The 19,335-nt window shown below is 36.8% G+C and overlaps 1 protein-coding gene across 1 annotated transcript in view; it reads right to left on the bottom strand.

The window, feature by feature from the left end:
* ABCC9 (ATP binding cassette subfamily C member 9) overlaps positions 1–19,335 on the bottom strand; it is a 107,726-nt gene that overhangs the window by 72,288 nt on the left and 16,103 nt on the right. Inside the window, exons 7-15 of the mRNA XM_072954303.1 lie at positions 16,828–16,994; positions 15,549–15,791; positions 13,170–13,364; positions 10,832–10,984; positions 10,146–10,301; positions 8,868–9,002; positions 6,789–6,951; positions 6,342–6,382; positions 5,255–5,397 (exon numbers count right to left, since the gene is read on the bottom strand). Coding sequence (XP_072810404.1) covers positions 5,255–5,397; positions 6,342–6,382; positions 6,789–6,951; positions 8,868–9,002; positions 10,146–10,301; positions 10,832–10,984; positions 13,170–13,364; positions 15,549–15,791; positions 16,828–16,994 — 1,396 coding nt within the window. The remainder of the gene's footprint in view (positions 1–5,254; positions 5,398–6,341; positions 6,383–6,788; positions 6,952–8,867; positions 9,003–10,145; positions 10,302–10,831; positions 10,985–13,169; positions 13,365–15,548; positions 15,792–16,827; positions 16,995–19,335) is intronic.

The raw sequence follows: 19,335 nt of genomic DNA, 5'->3' as shown, positions 1-19,335 counted from the left end.
CAGCAAAGCCTGACCATATAGACTTGAAAGACAGTGTTAGAAACGCCTTACAAAGTAGCATTAATTCATCTTAAATGGCCGTATTCCCTCTTTACTTTTATAGCCTTCAACTGTCATTCTGTTCTAATGTTTTGAAGAGACTGGAGTTTAAAGGGCACAGTTTTGTCAATCAAAGGGATACCATTTAAATCATCTCACGCTGTATGTGTGCACACAAAGGACAGTACGGGGCCAAGTTCATTTGCCTTTGAAACGCTAAGTCCAGCAGCTCCGGGCACAAATTACTCAGTGGATGTAATAACTGTTGGTTGAACACGTCCAACAAGGAATAAACCAATGATTCAGACATAAGTAAAGTCGGTGGATTCAATTCTCCATTTCACTTTCCCAGCACGCACACACACAAACCTTACTGAAGCTTTTAAGGAATTAATGAATTAATGAGCCCTATTCTAGCTGAATATCAGGACAGTGAAGGTTCCCGAAAGCATGAGGAGAACTTTCTTTCTTCTTCGTAACATCTCATTCTGGAACTCCAATTACAGTGAACATCAGAGGATCCAACACAAGCGCTTTTCTGAGCCTCCCCCTCCAGCACCCCTCCCCTGACCACGTTACTCCAGGCTTTCTGGCCAAGGGGCCCCTGCACCACTATCTTGTTTGTTTTGTTATGTCTATCTCTCCCACTAGACTGTGAACTCCTTAAAAGTGAAGATTTTAAGAATCTAGCCCAGTGCCAAAAATATAACATAGCAATTCCTCAAGCAATGTCTGGTGAACGAATAAATAGGTAATACCAAAAGCATTTCCTGTTCATACAAGGGCCTTTCAGAAATCACAGAGGCAAAACAAGTATGGAAAATGCATGAATCGTGACCAAGGGTGAAGTAATTTCCACCACGCTGCCAGGGTTGTATTTAAAAAATGCAAATCTGTACATACAACAGGCCTCTCCTTAAAATAACAAATGGCCCCTGCACCCCTGTGCCCTTCGGCATCCTCAGCTTCATCCCTTGATGCTTTCCACATCAGGACCTTTCTCCAGCTACATGCAATTACCTTTAGTCCCCGGAAGGTACCAAGATCTCTCACCTTGCTCACCTCTTCCCATCACATATGTTGCTCCCTCATGTAGAACGTGCTTTCTCTTCTTCAACTGACCAAGCCCTACCTATTCTTTAAGATCTTAGGAAGGAGTTCCTGCCTCCTTTACACCTTGACTGACAGGACTGTCTTCCTTCTCTCTTGATAAGCTTCAATGAGTCTCATATGCGGCCCATATATGGCATTGGGTGTAGAGCGCTGTGTTGCGTACATAACACATCACGTTGTAATTCGTTTTCCTTCCCAGTCTCCCCAGTCAGACTGTAGTCTTCTGTGAATTTCCTTTTTCTCCCTTAACGGAGACACTGGGGACTGAACCCAGCCCCTCGTGCCTGCTAAGCCTGCGCTCAACCCCTGAGCTAACCCGCCCACCCCCTCCTGTGGAGTTCACTCCACCTCTCGTCGCTGCCATCCCCAGTGCCTAGCAAGGTATCTGAAGTGCTTAATAAAAGAACGTAGACCCACAGAAGACATGTCTCTGAAGTGTGAAATGGAGTTTAGTAAATTGGTGGTAAAGTACTAAAATAGAGAGTTGTTAAATATCTAACATATTTAGGCAACGTGCAGGGCACTTTGCATGTACTTGCTCATTTACTGTGCTCATCTGGTAAGTCAGGACGCTGAGCTATGCAGGCAGCAAGTAATATGTTCATGGTTGAACAATGAGTATTCATTCCAAGGTTGTGCCAAGATTTGAAAGCGGATATATTTGATACCAACCAGTTCCCTTCCCTGCCTCCATCACCTTTATCGTTCAATATTTTACTAACTTTTCATTTGTTCAGGTAATTCATAAAAGTATGTAATGTTTCAGTAACCCATGTTACTTTTTCACTTCTCACATTTCACGCAGGGTGTTGATACACAGCTTGTCTACTTTGGACAGGTGCTATGTTTACTGGGAATAACTGATTCTGCAGCTGGCAGCTACGTGCTTTTCTTGTGGGAACCATGAAATTTCCGTAAATGGGCACCAAGTCAACGTGTGAGCATGCTCTCCGATAAACATCAGTAACAATTTATTTGATTGAAGGTAATCACAGTAGACTAGCCAAATGTATGTTCCTTTGGGAGTTTCACGAGAGAAAGGACACAAGTTATCTTCCAGCAAAGTGAGGGATTCGTTTTACACATTTTTTCCTTGGCAAATAGCATCTTTGGACATAGACACTGCATTGTATATCAAATACCAGGAACCTAAACTCAAATTATTTAGAAAGGCTACAACAGAGCAACTTACATTTTCCTGCAGAAAAGCAAAACACATAAATTATTTTCTTACAAGTAAAGCAAAGAGCAGAAGCGAGGCAGGCATCCTGAAAATAGTAACTCTTCTTCAACTATTTAAGATTTTAGAAAATAGTGACTTTTCTTCATTTCTTCCCTCTGTTTTGCAAATGGAGACTGGAAAACAACATCATAAAATGTCCACTCAAATGATGTGGGGAGCTGGGGTTATGAGGAGATAACCTGAGTTCTAACTTCCTCTTTCTAGCGTTTTATGATATATATGTGGCATCCCACTCACTGAGCACCATGAAGATAATTTTGTCTAACAAGCTAGACATGTTTCAAAGAAAGCATACAGTTTTCTCCAAGTCGAGAATTTTACACGGCATGGAATTTTCCTACAGTAGCGAAGTTTCCAAGTCTCTCACATGCACAGGTAATACAAGTTTGGGAGTACACTGCACCCCATTCTAACCCACCACATTTCTGAATGCATTTCAGAGTATAGCAAAGAACTTATGACTTCCACAGTCTTGAGGAGGAGGTTTCAAAATCTGCTAACCAAAGTCCCCGATTATAAACAGGCTGCTCGACTCGCTGTGGGCCAACTGGCATCCAAGACTGGTCACGGGTTCCCAGGCACAGAAGAAAGTTCCAAGTCCAGTCAACACTAGGAAAACGCTCCTTTGGGTTCCCAGAACCAGCACACAGTGGGAAGAAGGACTGGTTTCTGCTGACCGGTCATCTCCGTGGGACCCACAAGTCAACCACTGAGATTCATTTTAGAGAAGCAAGTTTTTATAAGCTGATTCTATTTGGCCTATGGCTTGGGAAATCTGGAGCTGAGCCCTGAAAACAGGCTGGTCTTTATCAAACTGGCAAATGCCTTTCCCCTGGAACGTACAGAAGAGAGAATGCTGGGCAGAAATGTACAAGGATTATAACCCACCCTCAACTTTACTAGGGTTTACTACAGCAGGATTGTCTACTATGGACTTGGGGACACCCACAGCCCTCATTTATTGATTTTTTTTCATAGCAACTCTTAAAATCCTTCTGGTGCTTGGTAACCTCCTGATTTCAGAGCAGTTATCTATGCTCACCTATCTCTCCACTTGTAGCCGTCAGAGAAATGAAAATAAGAACCAAAATAGCAGACTCTTGACCATTTATCAATTTTATTGTTTGAAGTAGCTTCCCTTCCAGGGCACTGCCTAATTTGGAAGTGATGCTACGGAAATCAGTCACCGATCCGTACCAGTGTTTCAGGAGGCAGAGCGATAAGAAAAGAAAATGAGGGCAGATGAGGCCAGAGGCCCTGAGCTTTAAACTCTTAACAGCTCCAGAATTGGTTCCTAACGACAAATCTGACAGATTAGGATCGTTTCGCGTGCTACGATACTATGTAACCAATCAGAACTTGGTTTATAATAAGAGAAGGTATACGCATTTTAATGACATTTGGTATTAAGTCAATGTTAAGCCAATATAAACTGTTGTCTAAAGCTGGAGATTCTGATATTTTGAATATTAAATACTAGTTTTCTCAGTAATCCGTAGACATTGGGAAAGTTACCTCATTTTAAAAGATCTTACAAGAGATGCTCTCCATTGCTATCAAGGGTAACACCATAGTTGGTATATTTAAGGCCTCAATTTTCCAATTTTCTTTCAGTATCGCAACATCTTGGCATTTCTTTCAAAGGCCTAACATTAAATATGACAATGACTATTTATCATACATGCTGAGGTCTTGTAAGGTTTATAAGATCTTATAGCAAAAAGCAAAGTACTACTTTAAGATCACCTTATTTACAGTATAGACTCATACATAGTAAGCTATGTTACATACAATGTAGCATAGTATATTTTGTTAACATTTATTACATAATACAAGTGAAAATGGTGGTCATCATCAGAGCACATATATTTTTAGAACTGTGCACTGTGGGAAATTGTGAGTCTGAGATGACGTCTACATGGGTTAGAAACACTGTAGGAGTGCACTTAAAATGAACAAAACACTGCATTCAGTTTGGCAGAATCTTTCCATTTCCAGAGACTGTGAGCCTGAGTCTTTCTTTTTTTTTCCAAATTAAACTGAAATTAAAACAAGATGGGAGGCTATAGCTCAGTGGTAGACCATGTGTTTAGCATGTATGAGGTCCTGGGTTCAATCCCCAGTATCTCTAATAAAATAAATTAAAGAGTAAATATACCTAATTATCTCTTCTTCCCCTCCCCCCAAATTAAAATTAAAACAGAAAATACGTATTGGTGTGAACATCCTCCATCACTGTTGGTAAAAATATCAACTAGCACAGCTTTGCTGGAAAACATTATGGCTATATTCATGAAAAAAATTTGAAAAATGTGTACAACTTTTGACTCACCACTCTTTCAATGGAAAGCAACCTAGCTATAATCATCAAGGACCTCAAAAAGATGCATACGATCAGAACAAGTATCACCACTTCTAGAAGCCTGACTTTAGAAAGAGATCAGAGAAACGTTTAAAGATAAAAAGATGTTTATCTCAAATGTTATTTACATTATTTATGTTAAGGTAAAAATAGAAACGTTCCAAATACGCGATAAGGAAGTAACCAGTAAATGCGTTCGAATACCTCCAGACAATGGAACTTCATGTAAACAGTAAACATCATGCATTAGAGTCTTAATGAGGGGAAAGCAAAAAACAAAAAACAAAAATCACAAATTTTATTTTAAAATAATTATTTTTATATGGAATAAAAACAGACTGAAAGGTAGCATACCAAAATTTTGACCAGTTACCTGTGATGACAAGTTATCTCTGGGCAGTGATTTTGATGTTCTTTTTACACTTTTCTAAGTTACTGCCAGGAGCATGCAGGATTTCTATAATCAAGCAAAGGCCCCCTGACATTAGAGCGCATACCTGATGATGGCTTTGACTGCAAATCTGACCACCGTGGAGAGCAGGAAGAGGGGAGTGACCAGGATGTGGAAGAGAGACAGTGAGGCAAAGGCCTCCGCTGGTTTCAGATTGTTTCCGCTGGCGTACGCGTGGGTCACAAACGTCTGTGCGGAGCAAAAGTTTCTTTAGAGAAAGCTGGAGACAGTTTCACAAATGCTCAAATTCAATGTTACAAACCTAACATAGCCTGCTCTGCCAGTATGTCTACTGCCACTATGAAAAGAACTACTTCACCCAAATGTCTCCCAAAGAAAAATGCTTGCTATTGGTCTACATTCATATATGGTCTACATTCATTCTAGCAGTAAACTGGTGAGAAGGGCAAAATAGATTCTGTCGACAGACGAGAAGACTGACTAAGTCATGTCAAATTTCTGAGTGAGGGGAATAACCGAAAGAGAGTCCAGTGTTCTTCACAAATGGTCAGGCTCTTTCCAACCAATGCTTAATTTTCAAAGAGGAAAAAAAGGAATGTTCCATTGTTTTAGGGCCCCTCAGGGAGCTCTTTCCTAACATTACCAACATTGGTATTTAAGGCAGACTTTTTTACATTTCTGAATAGAATACTGATTCCTCGGTTTGTCATTTTCATTTGAAAACTAACGGAATTATTTAACATTTTTGGGTTGTTGATCTAGCACCATCCTGTTGTAAGAATGTCTGGGCACTGGGCCCTGGAGGTTAGGACAATAAATTTTCAATCTCAGTCTGGCTCCCCAGGGCACATTTATCAGTGTCTCGGGATATCACTGATGGTCATAACTGAAGCGTACACGTGACATCTAACAAGTAGAAGCCAGAGACGCTGCTAGCTAGACATCTTAATGCAGAGGATGGGTTCTTACAACAAAGAAGTAATTACCAGGGCCAGAATGACCACAGCACCACACTTGAGAAACCCAGGATTAGAACCATCGCAATGGAAACAGCAAACAGAAGACTGGCTGCGGCGAGATAATGTATATGACCACCCACACATTCTTGTCCCTAACTTATTTCTAAACACTGACTTGGCTCCATTTCTAAAGGTAAGAAAAAAGCGTCTTACAGCAAGAACGGCTGCTATGGGTATTGCTGCGTTCATGAAGACTGTGGAAAGAAATCAGTTACATTAGTTTCAGTGAACTGCGCAACATTTTCAGTAACTTTAATAAACATCTATTATTGCTTTAACTTTCCCTGAAGACAAGAAGGACCAAGTGCATTAAATAACATTTCGTCTTGAATCCATAAATATTTCCCGGTTGGTATTTTCTGGTTTACTGCTGGGAGAGCTGGCATCCCCTAGTCTTAATCAGAAAATATTTCTCTTTATTGAAAAATTATTTTTTATGAAATGTTATAAAGAGTAAAATTTAGCTAAAATAATCCTTCAATGACACATGTTTTTAGAATTTAACAAATGTGTGTTTTTCAGAGTATTTGCAGTCTAGATTTTGTTTGGTCCATTAAAGTAACATGTTTTCTGACGGTCCTCTGAGCAACAGCAACTTACTGGAGAGTGATGTATAAAGCGCAAAGGTTTTGAGGCTGGATAATTCTTTCATTCTCGTTTCTTCCACGCTCTTGCAGAAGATGTGCTCCCAGGCATACAACTTTAGAAGTTTGATGCCTTTCAGTATTTCATTTGTTTTCTTCAGTCTCTCAGTGGAATAATCCTATAAAAGAGAAGAATGAAAGAACAACGTAAGCTACATCCAAGTGAATCTAAGAGGCAAGACCAGGTACTGGAGAGGGATTGAAGGAACTCACTCTTGATTTCTGCTTGATTCTGCGAGATTCCCGGGAGAGGCAGTTAAACTCTGTGCCTCTGCCTCCAACATTAAAATGAAGAGTCGAATGGGGGAGGCAGGGTGTGGGAGAAGGTTATAGCTCAACTGGTAGAGCACATGCTTAGCATGCATGAGGTCCTGGGGATTGAACCCAGGACCTCCATCAAAAAAAAAAAAAAAAAAAAAAAAGAGATAGATTTGAATGAGATGGCCTCAAATTTCTTTCCACCTAAAAAAAGTTTATGTCTCTGTTGCTTTGGTTTAAATAAAAGCAGTTTCTTAAGTTTCACATGACTTCCTTGAATAACAGCTACAGAGAGTACAGACAGACCTTTGGGGACATGATAAAGAGGCTTTCAGTGACTCCTTCTAATATCTAAGTCACTTCATTCTCCCTTCCACACGATCACTCACGTTTAGGAGAAGAGAAACAATGAACTTCAAATTCACGTGCTTCTGATTTGGGAATGTGAGGGTACAGTGTTGTGTGTCTCCACACTGAGTTGTCATAAGACACTTACTGAAACCAAGCCCATTATCTTTAACTTCAAGAGATTTCTACCTCCTCCTTCATAAGCTCTTGTTTAAGGCTTAGGTTAGATAAACTGATTACTAACAACTTGGATTAACTGGAGGGAGATGTGTGGCAGATACAAAAGCCTCCATTTAGTCAACTGTTTTAACTTCCACCACCACCAAATATTACATCAGAATTACTCGAAGGTATGGTGTCACCTGTGACCTCTCAGAAGGAGCTGCAGAGGGGCAACAGGCAGTTAAGAGGAAGCAAAAGCAGCAAATGGTCTGATTTTATTTATCATTTTGTCTCTTCAGAGTCTTAGCTGCCTATCAAATGACAGTCGGTGAGTGAATGAATATAGTATGAAGGGCTAAATGAAAGACAGATGTTGGATCGTCATGCCCCCTCCTTGTGTCCCTCTTCCACACTTTTCTGTACCCATGTCCTGGAGTCCAGAGGGGAGACGGCTCAGTCAGAAATAATGAGCAACCTCGCCAGAGGCAGCAGAAAAACAAGTGACAAAAACCACTTGCATGGCATGCAACTTGCTCATCACAGTGGAACACCAACTTGGGAAACTGTCCACCAGTGGCAGCCTGATTTACAGACAGCCTTGCTCATATTTAATCAAACTTTATTTCTAAAAATGCTGTCAATGATTTTATTATTTGCAAATATTTCTTTAAAAGAAGCCAATTCTTTTTCAAATGAAATGATTTCAAGGCACACTGAAGCCAGAAAGGGTCAATAATTAGGCTTCTTCTTGCGTGCCAAGTTGACCACTAACGTACTCGGGCAGAGAGGATGCCACTGAAATATTTCAGTGAAACTCTATAGCTCACCACGTGGTTTGATCCAACTCTAGAGACACTGAACTTCAGAACACCAAATCTGACCCTTCATCTGTTCCTTGATCCATTTCTCCCACGTCAATAATTGGCATCCAATGTACACATACTCAAAAGTACATGTAAGTTATTGTCTGGTTCATGCAAGCATAGGTAAGTGACCTACACGATGATTCAAGGCCTTATCGCATCATGACGCTTAAAAACATCAGTGACTCTGGTATTTAGAGTCTAAGATCATTAAGACTTGGGTTTCAAATCCACTTCAAAAAAAATTGTGCAACACAAAAAATTCACATTGGCTGCCTAAGAACTGACATGCACGATAATGATTTCCAAATAATCTTGCGTGGTATATATTAATTTCTTATATTTTAAAAATAAAGCAGCATTACTGGATTTTCCTAATATAGTTTCCAGAGGAGGTTACTTACAAGAGTGCTCTTCTGAGCCTCTGCCAATTTTGTAGCAATAAAGTATTGAATTGGCGCAAGAAGTACAATGACAGCTGCGCCAACCAATGCGCTGGATCCAAGTAAATTGTAGAGCAGAATCACTCCCATGATGATCTAGTGAGGAAAACACAAGGAAGGGAAAATGAATAGTGGTGTGGAGACCATGGCATGGAAGGAAATATTTTCAGTGAAATTGTAGTATTTCTTAATTATTATATTAAGTTTATTTGGAATTCAACTCAATTGTGACAGTTGGGTTTTACTATGATTTATCTGGGGAAAGCTAAGTAGTAAGAATTTATTTTTAGTATAATGATGTGTACAACCGGTGTCAAACCGATTTACTGCACGGAGCTGCAGAATGGTGCCCATGCTTCGGACCTAAAGTGGTCTTCAAATTTTTAAAAGGATACACTTTTTATTTTTTGAAAATGTGGCCACCCACCATAAATTTACTCAGAATTGTATTAGCTTTTCAAGGCAGGAAGGATGGAAAGTAAGAGCCAGCATCATAACGCAAGAGGACAAGATGGTTGTTTGTGGACTAAATGATCTAAGCTCTTTGCCTTCTCAATGACCACAGATGTCACTGAAGACAAGGCAGGCAGGACTAACTAAAACTGTGGAGAAGCTAAGGTTGGTACCTTCATCTTATCTCACTTTCCTTTTAAATTTGTTTTCCCAAACCCAAGACTGAACCACTTCCACCTACTATCCCTGGTTTGTCACTTCCTTCTTTTTTCTTTAAAAACTCAGGATTTATCCCTGCTACCCTGATTTTTTTTTTCTAGTAGTTCAGCTTATCATGGCTCAAAACATCATCTAATGAATCATATCCATGCAGCTAAGGCATTTAACCCATGTCTATATGCCAGCGATAACAGCTCAACAGTGACCTTCTAGAAGCACTGGCCCATGTTTAGTGCCAAACCAATTAAGCTCTTTGGAAATTCCAATCAAAATGAAAATTTCTTTCAGGTCACTCATGATGCAGTCATTCAGAGGCAGCCTGGGAGTTCTGACACCCTTTAAGTTATACCATGCAGCCAGCTCCCTAGTTGATCTGGTACATTTGGACGAAATGAAACAAAGCACGTCTTAAATCTTACTTTGTGCCAAGCACTGTGAATGACATACACTTGGATTTAACTTGGATTTTCATTAAAAATGAAAAATCCAACAATAAATTTTAAAACCGTGATGTCTTTTTTTTTTTCACTTCTTCTGCAAGTAAGAATTTTACTTATATTGACCTACCTGAACAGGCATAGCCCATAGATTGGGACACAGGAACAAGAACCACATGAGTTGATTGGTTTCAATGGCGACCAAGTTATTGATCTGACCCAAGGTCATCTCACCCATGGATAAATTCGATGTAGAAAGCCGAAGGATTTTATTGTATATCATGGCCTAAAAAAAAAAAAAAGAAGAAGAAGAATGACGGACTTGAAGCTCTAAACTTAATAATCAACACTCTGCTTATTTATTTTCATTGAAAAAAATAGCATTCTAAAATCTTTTTGAGAAAAGGGAAAATAACCCTATAATGTTATTTTCTTAAGTCAACCATTATTTTCATTTTAGTATTGTTACTTTCAGTCCTTAACTAAATACAAACTTATTTTTTCTGGCACTATAATCAAAACATACATTCAACTTTAAACATTGTCTCTGAAACAATTATTGCAGAAATAAAGAAATGCAAGATTTCAAAGTATTTTAACATATTATTACAATGGTCATTTTTTAATTCAGTGGGCTTATGAATTAGCCCTGTGTTTCTTTTATTAAGTAGATCCTAGAAGTATTGATGGCATAATATCAAAGTGAAAACGAAAGGGAAAAAAAAAAAAAACCAGAACTGAAGCTGCTACCATTTCTATTACTGGATGGTATGTGGCATTTTCAAGAAACCAAGATCACCCAAAGCTTGTACACACCAGCAGGGCTCCACGGAGGTTAATGCCAGTCTCTATGGTTACGTAGTAGGAAGCCTGCAAAAATGTCCTTTGCAGAATCAGAGCCAAGAAGAGAAGAACGGCGAGAACGTAAGCATTTTCAAGAAATTCCTTTGATGAGAGGGTTTCTGAAATCTTATCCCAACAGAAAAAAGACACACATTAAAAACTTTTCATATACTGGTATACAATTTGCACTTATTATATGATACATGGTTGTTAAATATACAAGACTCAATATCTTCATATACTGGGACATTATGCTGTACACCAGAAATTGACACATTGTAACTGACTGTCCTTCAACTAAATAAATAAATTAATTAATAAACTAAAAAAATTAAAAAACCCTTAAGGTCTTTATAATATAGCAATGGAATGAGCCACAGCAAGGCAGTTTTGGCTTTTCCTCATCATGGTCACAGATACAAAGACAAACCAGTTCAATGGATAATATCCCAAATTGATCATTAAGATGGTTGGAAATGCCTAATTATAGAAGAAGGTACTTTTTTTTAATTTTAATTTTTGGGAAGCTTTGGGGGGTAGGTAATTAGGTTTATTTATTTAGTTAGTTTTTAGAGGAAGTAATGGGGATTTAACCTAGGGCCTCATGCATGCTAAGCATGCACTCTACTGCTTGAGCTATACCCTCCCCGTGAAGAAGGTATATTTTAATATATTTAAAGAGTTGAGTACATTTTCCACAAAGATATATTCTACTTTAGTAAACTGGAAAGTAATCAAAGAAGATAGAAGTTAATTTAGACTGTAAATTACAAGGAGAAGCTACAAAACTGATAGTCAGCAAGACCAATGGGACAAAAATACAATTTACGTAGCCTTATTAATTTAAAAAAATTCTACACAGTTGACTTTTTCTGACTTTTATATATCTTAACTGATATAATGAAATAAACTATAAATTACAAAATACATAATTTGGCCATTTATTCCACTCACATGACATTTTCAGTGACAAAATACGTCTTATGAAAAACTGTCCTAGTAGGATTATGACTGAAGTCATCATAAGAATACACAAACTTATTTTTTTTTGCAGCTTTAAATTTAGATTTATTGACTACTGATTCTCAAAGACTAAGTTTTAAAAAATCTATTCTAAACAATTCCACTGTAAATTACCCATACACAAAGTTATTTTTTGTTTGTAACAGCAGTATATTCTAACTTACTTAAAAACTTGGTTAATATGTGTAAGGCAGAGGGTTGATGGAATTCTACGTGGAATTTAGATATCTCTATGTAATTAGGCTAGGAGGGACTATCACAAAAGTATATTCGATGGTGAAAATATTTGGTTCGCCTCAATAACGACTGAACACTAATATATGCAAGGGACTGGGCTAAGCATTGCGGGTATTAATGGAACTGTTCAGAGTCGTTCAGTTTAAAGAGCTCACAATCTAGAAAGATAAGCATGTCCATAAATAACACGCTTCATTATAAATAGCATTTCTGGAAAGTGCCAACGCAAAGTAAACAATGTGTTGGAGAACACCAAAGGGAGTCAAATTCCAATGAGGACAATTAGAAAAAGCTTCACTAAGGAGGCATCGTTCACTGTAGGCTTTGAAAATGTGTTCAATTTTAACAGGGAAAGGAAAGAGGACAGGAAATGAAACTGCGAGACTAGAAAAAGGAAACTAACACACCTGGACAAGGGTTTCTATCTGTGAAACGGGGGAAATCAACTCTTATTTTCAAAAGAAACTAGGAAGTTCATGATGCAGACTTTCTTGAGAGCAGAAAATAAAAGATTATAAATGTATAACAGCAAATACTTAAACTATATAGCTCTCAACAGTAACATAATATCTAATAAAAATATATGATTTGCCCTGATCATTGTGAAACAGGGTGATGGCTTTTACTACACAGGAAAAGAGAAAAGTACATATTACAAATCACATTGCTAACAGTATTGGTCATAAGCCTCTTAGAAAGTGACTCAGCCACCCTCATGTACTTGTGCATGAAAATTCTTTACAGGATTGTTACAAAGATCCAATAAAATAATCAATGTGAAAGTTTCAAGCATAGTTTCCAGTACACAGTAAATGCGTATTGAATGTTCATAGTTTCTGAATCTGAGAAACAATTTTGTTGGCCCAATCCATTCAATGAATGATTTTTTTCTACAAGGAAAATTATGAGTTTTTTCTTCTTTTAAAAATCAGTCGATTCTCTGTAAATACATCTGTCTGAACTGCTCATAAAACTGCATTTTTTTAAAAAGTAAAGATTACAAAGAAATCTGTCAATAATACGTTTCCTTCCAAAAGCACCACAAACTTACTCCTGTTGTGTTATTTGTCCCATTCTGGGTTTCATTCACACGCTGAACTATCCCAGAAATACAGAGAGGTCCAGCAAAACCCAGCAAGTCAGCAAGATAACGAAACGTGCTACTGAGTAGAATTGGTCGCCCAAAAGCCCTGTACATCGCTAGCCATATAGACGGAGTCCGATTTGGATGATCTGCCACTTTTTTCTAAAAGAAGGAAAAAAAAAACCAAACCTTGATGAATCAAAATAGAACAATTAAAACAGCAATAAATCTCAACAAACACAGAAATCCTTTCAGATATTTCTGATATTTTTAAAGTTGAAAAATAAGAGTTACTCAGATACAGAACCAACTAGTGGTTTCCAAAGAGGAGAGGGAAAGAGGGAGGGGAAAGACAGGGGTATGGGATTAAGGGATATAAGTTTCTATGTACAAAATAGATAAGCAACAAGGATATATTACACAGCACAGGGATTACAGCCATTGTCTTGTTACAACTTTTAACAGAGTATAACCTATAAAAATAATGAATCACAATGCTGTACACCTGAAATTAATATAATATTGTAAATCAGTTATACTTTAAGAAAAATAAAGAAATGAACTGAAAAAAAAAGTGTTACTGAGTCTCGTTCAGTATTGGTTGCATAATTTGGTATCCCTGCACTCTTTGCAAACAATGGCTACTGAATGTGTTTTAATAGAAATGGAGAGAATAAAAAGTAACCAGGCCAGTTTTCAAACACTTTGTATGATTTTTAGTTGTCAAAGGATGATCCAAAATTCTTAAGGCTGCCTTACTTTTAATGTCCTTTTATTTAGAAAAAAATGAATAAATCGGTCATGAATATTATCGAATAACACTGTATGGGAAAGAAAATAGTAAAATACATCGGTTCAGGCTACTGACAGGCTAGTTAAGATTTCTAGAGTTACTAAATCACAAGAGAGTCACCTGTCAAATTACTACAAGCTAAACAAAAAAGATCATCCCAACTTCAAAGTGTTTCTTCTCCAGGTATTTCCCACCATCTTGAATGACAATCACTAATTTTAAAGCAATGTTAGACTTGTGTTTCCTAATTTTTCCTTAAAGAAATGCCAGATGAAGAATGGAATACTTGCTTATGCCAACTCATGGCTTCACATTTCTATAGTCTTTGTTGAAAAGACTTCAAGACCTAAACAATCATAATTACATCTTGGAGAGGAGGTAGATAACGATTTTTCATTGTGGTAAAGCAGCAGCTCAATGCATTCAACTGTGTTTCATATTCAATTCCCTGTTAGATGAATAATTTTATTTTTTTAAGTTTACTGATAAAAGACATTAACACACCAAGTCCAAGTGACTCTGTGTTAATGAAGAGCACTTGGAAAACTTAAGCTATGCTTAGGCTATATTGTTCATCTTTACTTCAGAAGAAAAGTTTTTAAAACATTATGCAATACTTTTCCCAGAGGTGAAACCATAAGATGACTCAGGTTCATTTGTAGTAACCATTTCCTGCAATAGTAATTTCATAACACGCATTTTTGACACAAAACAGAGGTCATTTTCATCATTTACCATAAATGCTTTGTTGATCTTGATTTAGAACAGCCAAAAACTCTTTAACTGATTCACCATACTCTGGTCCCTTCCCATGTCATCGTGAACACTTATATTTTTAATTATGACACTATTTGTAGATGATTGCAATATAAAATATCACTGTGGGTAGTAGCATACATGACTCTTTAGAATGATGACAAGAAATACTGCAAATATTCAAAGATCCTCATATTTAAATTTTTAAAAGCAATTTTAAATACTCAAAGAAAGTACCAGAAGAAACCAACTTTGGCAGACATATAAGATGACACATGGGGTAGGTGGTAGGTAGACAAGGCCCCTTTACTTAACTTAGTTCCCCAACTTTGAAACGTAGAGTCCAAGTTTTAGTTAATAATTCATTTATGGATTTTAGTTTCTCAAAAGTAGTTATTTATGGATATGATCTATTTTCCCTTTAAATAACAAAATTATTAACAAGATACTTGAAAAAAGACAATGAAAATTCCATGAATTATTAGCATGATATTGTAACCAGGATTAGATGTACATGATTACTGAACTTAATTCTGACTTTCCACTTGATCCCAGAGAAAAGATGGTGACTTCTCTGTCCCTCCTCATGTAGTGACTGGGCAACTAACACAGCATATTTCATTGGCTCTTCTGGAATCTTCTCAGCAGCCTAGTTAACATGACTCAAAACTCCTGGGGAAGAGGGATGGAGAAAAACCTGCTCTTCCTTAACCACAGCTATTACTTAAGCTTAGTGCCTTTATATTAATAGGCTCATTCTCCACCATGATGAACATGAAAAACAGAAACCAAATTACCTTTTGTTCTTCATATGCATCTTTTAAACAAACATAGTTTGTCACAGCCCGCATTGCTATTGGTAATTTTCCAATTGCCTTCAGATCAGTAGGTTTTTTATGAGCGGATATGATGAGTGTGTTCATCCACCAGTACGTTGCTTTGGACAGTAAATTCACAAAGGGTTGGAGAAATCTCACCCCCAGATCCTGGAGGTCTTCAGGAGGCTTTACTTTCTGAGGATTCATGAAGAACACATACCTCTGTGCCAAGAAAAATTCCACAGAATAACAGTGAATCCAATTCTTTTTTCCCACATACTGAAAAATAAAATTTTAACCGTTTCTACACATTCATTTCAGGAGGCCAAAATTTCTATTTTCATACTTCTTTCCATCCCTTCCTGAAACATTCTTTGAAATAGTTCCCTTTTGTTGTGACTAGATTCTCATTAAATTCCAGAATTTCACATTGAATCCATTTGGGCCAATGCTAAAAAATCCATTATCCCTTTAAAAGACAGCTGTCACCAAGAATCGATCTTTCATGATATCCTTTTATGATAATTAATGATAGATTCAACTAAATGAAGATCTTAACAGTATTCGGATTGTTTAAATGTGTTATCAACTTCATTGTTGAGTCACTCTGTTAATCTGTGGTCTGGCTGATGTTCACTGACTGTTTTCCATCATCCACTGCAGCACGTATCTTGCCATTGGGAGCAAATTTAAAGCGCTCTGACAGGAAACGAACACCGAAGAATGGGTCACTAGTAAGCCACACAATATAACCGGCCACATTATGTGGCAGGAGGTACAATGGATCTGTAATCACAGACCAGGTGTAAGACTTGACCATGCTACTTTGGGGATAAGACTAGAGTCATCTCTTACAGAACTTTCTCCATCAATGAAATGGGCAAACTGGATGAGGTCATCTTCTATTCACAATGTCTGAGACTACACTAATTTGACTAAACCAGGTTTGCTTTGGACCAATCACGGATGATGGAACTTCCTGATGAAAATAATTTCATATATAATACGGGCTAAGCATCATGTTAGGCACATCACATGCACTCAATCAATATTTGTGAATAAATAAATAGATTCCACAGTCATATTGAGATTTCTGGAACATTAATGGTCTGAAACTTAGTAGTTCAACTTTCTATGTATACACATAGATGATACACATTTGTTTATCCTCTTAAATACTAGTGATTTCTAGCTGACTATGATCTTTAATACTTGGGTCTTGAATTCTGGTAATTGAACAAAAATCACTGAAACCTACTCTGACCCGAATGACATTGATCTCCACAGCCATCAGGAGTCCATTCAAAATGACCATTATGCCTGTTATGCAGAAACGCAGGTCTGATACTCCCCAACCGGACTGCCAGTACTTGACCAACTTAATGGTTTTCGTAATAAAGGCCATGACCCAATACAGGAATAAGGCTGGAAAAATAAAAAGTGAAAAGAAAAGATAAAATCTTTCACTGATTTTTTTAAAAAAGTCATGAAATTTCAATATAAATGCAATGCTTTTTAATAACAAACACAATTTAAAATATTCTATTTCCAGGTAATTTTATTTGTTAAGAAAACACCATATGTGCTTTAGTACACTTTGGGGTTTTTGAATTGAAGGTACAGCAATGAGTTTTAAAATCTTAGTCTTCCATTCTGATTATGTGTGATACCTGTGCAGATACAAGGAGACATAAATAAGGATCAACTATATTCTTTAGAACTTCTGTATAATTCTATAGACTCTAAAACTGATTATCTTTTGTCTTGTTTTTTTTAAGAAGCCCTGATTATATGAAGAATTCACAAGTTGGGATGGGTGTAACCTAGTCAATAGGTGTGTTGCAACTTCCAGGAGCGTTACCTTAGAATTATTATGGAATCTATGCAGCCATGTAATAGGTTTTCTGCTGCTTAGCATTTAAGTAGTGACTCTTCTCACCCAAAAGGTTTGAGACACCACAGGCATCCACAGAATACAGAGAACGATGCTCCCGCAGAGCAAGTCCAGACCACAAGTATTTAGGTCAGAGAAGTAGGGATCAATATCATCTCATAACCACAGCCAGCATTTTGCAGAAACTATGAAACAGAAGCAGAGACTTTCCTAGAAATCTGTTGTCAAGGATTCAGTATACTTTGAATAAATCTAAGTACCAATGAATATGGGATGAGGAAGAAGCAATCTAAAACATATATAAGACAATCCAGTTTGGACAGCATTTATCAAAACAAGAAAGTTTAAGGGTGATCACAACTTTCCTAGTGGAAAAGAACTGAACCTTGGCGTAGAAGCTTATACTATATCTATTTTTTTTAGGTTCAAATACAGAGAGTGTCAAAATGGATTTAGAAAAAAAAAAGGATAAAATTTCAAATTGTATGCTATCCAAAGAGACTCATCTTAAATATTAAAAACAGTAGATTGAAAATAAGTGGATGGAAAAGGCTATACAATGAAACAGTAAGCATCAGAAACTTGGAGGGGGTATATTAGTGTCAGATACTAATCAGACTTCAAAACAGAATATTATCAGACAATTTTTAAACTTTTAATAATAATAAATGTGTCAATTTTTCATGAAGACACAGTAAAAAATACATATATGACTAATAAAGATTTAGGTCTCAACATTATCAACCATCTTGAACTATTTGATATGTATAAGACTATTTGACATTTAACATTATAAAAGTGCATCCCCAAATCTCCAAAATATACATTCTTGTTAAATGTATATGGTACGAGTACACGCTATATACTCACTCAGAAAACAAGAAGCAATAAATTTAGAGTAACAGATAACCTATAGAGACTGTTCTCTGATCACAAAGAAGTTAAAAATCAAATTAGCTAGAAGCAAGTCACAAATCCACTCCTGTTCAAGGGGAGAGGATTATACAGAGTGTGAACATCAAGCAAAGATAATGGAGGTAACCTCTGGGTCTTTTCACATAGTAAGCTATCTAGGAGTCTCCAAATATTTGGAAATTAAACAATACGTTTCTAAATAACCACACGTTAAAAAAGAAACTGCTAGGGAAAGTAGAAAATATTTTAGCTAAGTTATAATGAAAACGCTACAGATTAAAATTTTACAGATTGCAACTAAAACAGTACTTAGAGGAAAATATATGGCTTTGGAGATAACTTAGGTTAAAAAAAAGAGACAGGTCCAAAGTCAATGACCTAAATTTCTACCTTAAAAGCTAGGGAAAGAACAATGAACAAAATAAAGAAATAAAGAGCGATAAAAGTAGAAAGCAATAAGATAGAAAATGAATAATTGAGAAAAGGAACAAACCCAACAAATTCAACAAGGTTATTTTTTGAAAAGATCAAGAAAATTAGGAAGTCCTCAGCTAGACTGATCAAGAAAAGAAGACAAATTAGCAACACTAGGAATAAAGTAAAAGTTATCCCCACATATCCCATGTCCTTAAAAAGCATAATCAAGAAATACCTTGAACAATTTTATGACAATAAATCAAAAAACTTAGATGAAGTAAAAATTTTCTCAAACCTTGTAACTACCAAAATTGACATGAGAAGAAATAGACACTCTCAAGAGTCTTCATCTAATAAATAAATTTATAATTTAAAATCTCTCTTTAGTTAAAACTTCAGGCCCAGATGAATTCATTGGTGAATTCTATTGAACATTTAAGGAAGAAATGAAATTAGTCTCACCCAATGTCCTTCAGAAAACAGAAATAGATAACATTTTATATGCTGGGGTATATTTGTGTATCCCAGCTTATTAAAAGC

Source organism: Vicugna pacos, chromosome 34 (genome assembly GCF_048564905.1).
Source record: "Vicugna pacos chromosome 34, VicPac4, whole genome shotgun sequence".
Taxonomy (NCBI): domain Eukaryota; kingdom Metazoa; phylum Chordata; class Mammalia; order Artiodactyla; family Camelidae; genus Vicugna; species Vicugna pacos.
This window is presented reverse-complemented; position numbering and strand designations above follow the sequence as displayed.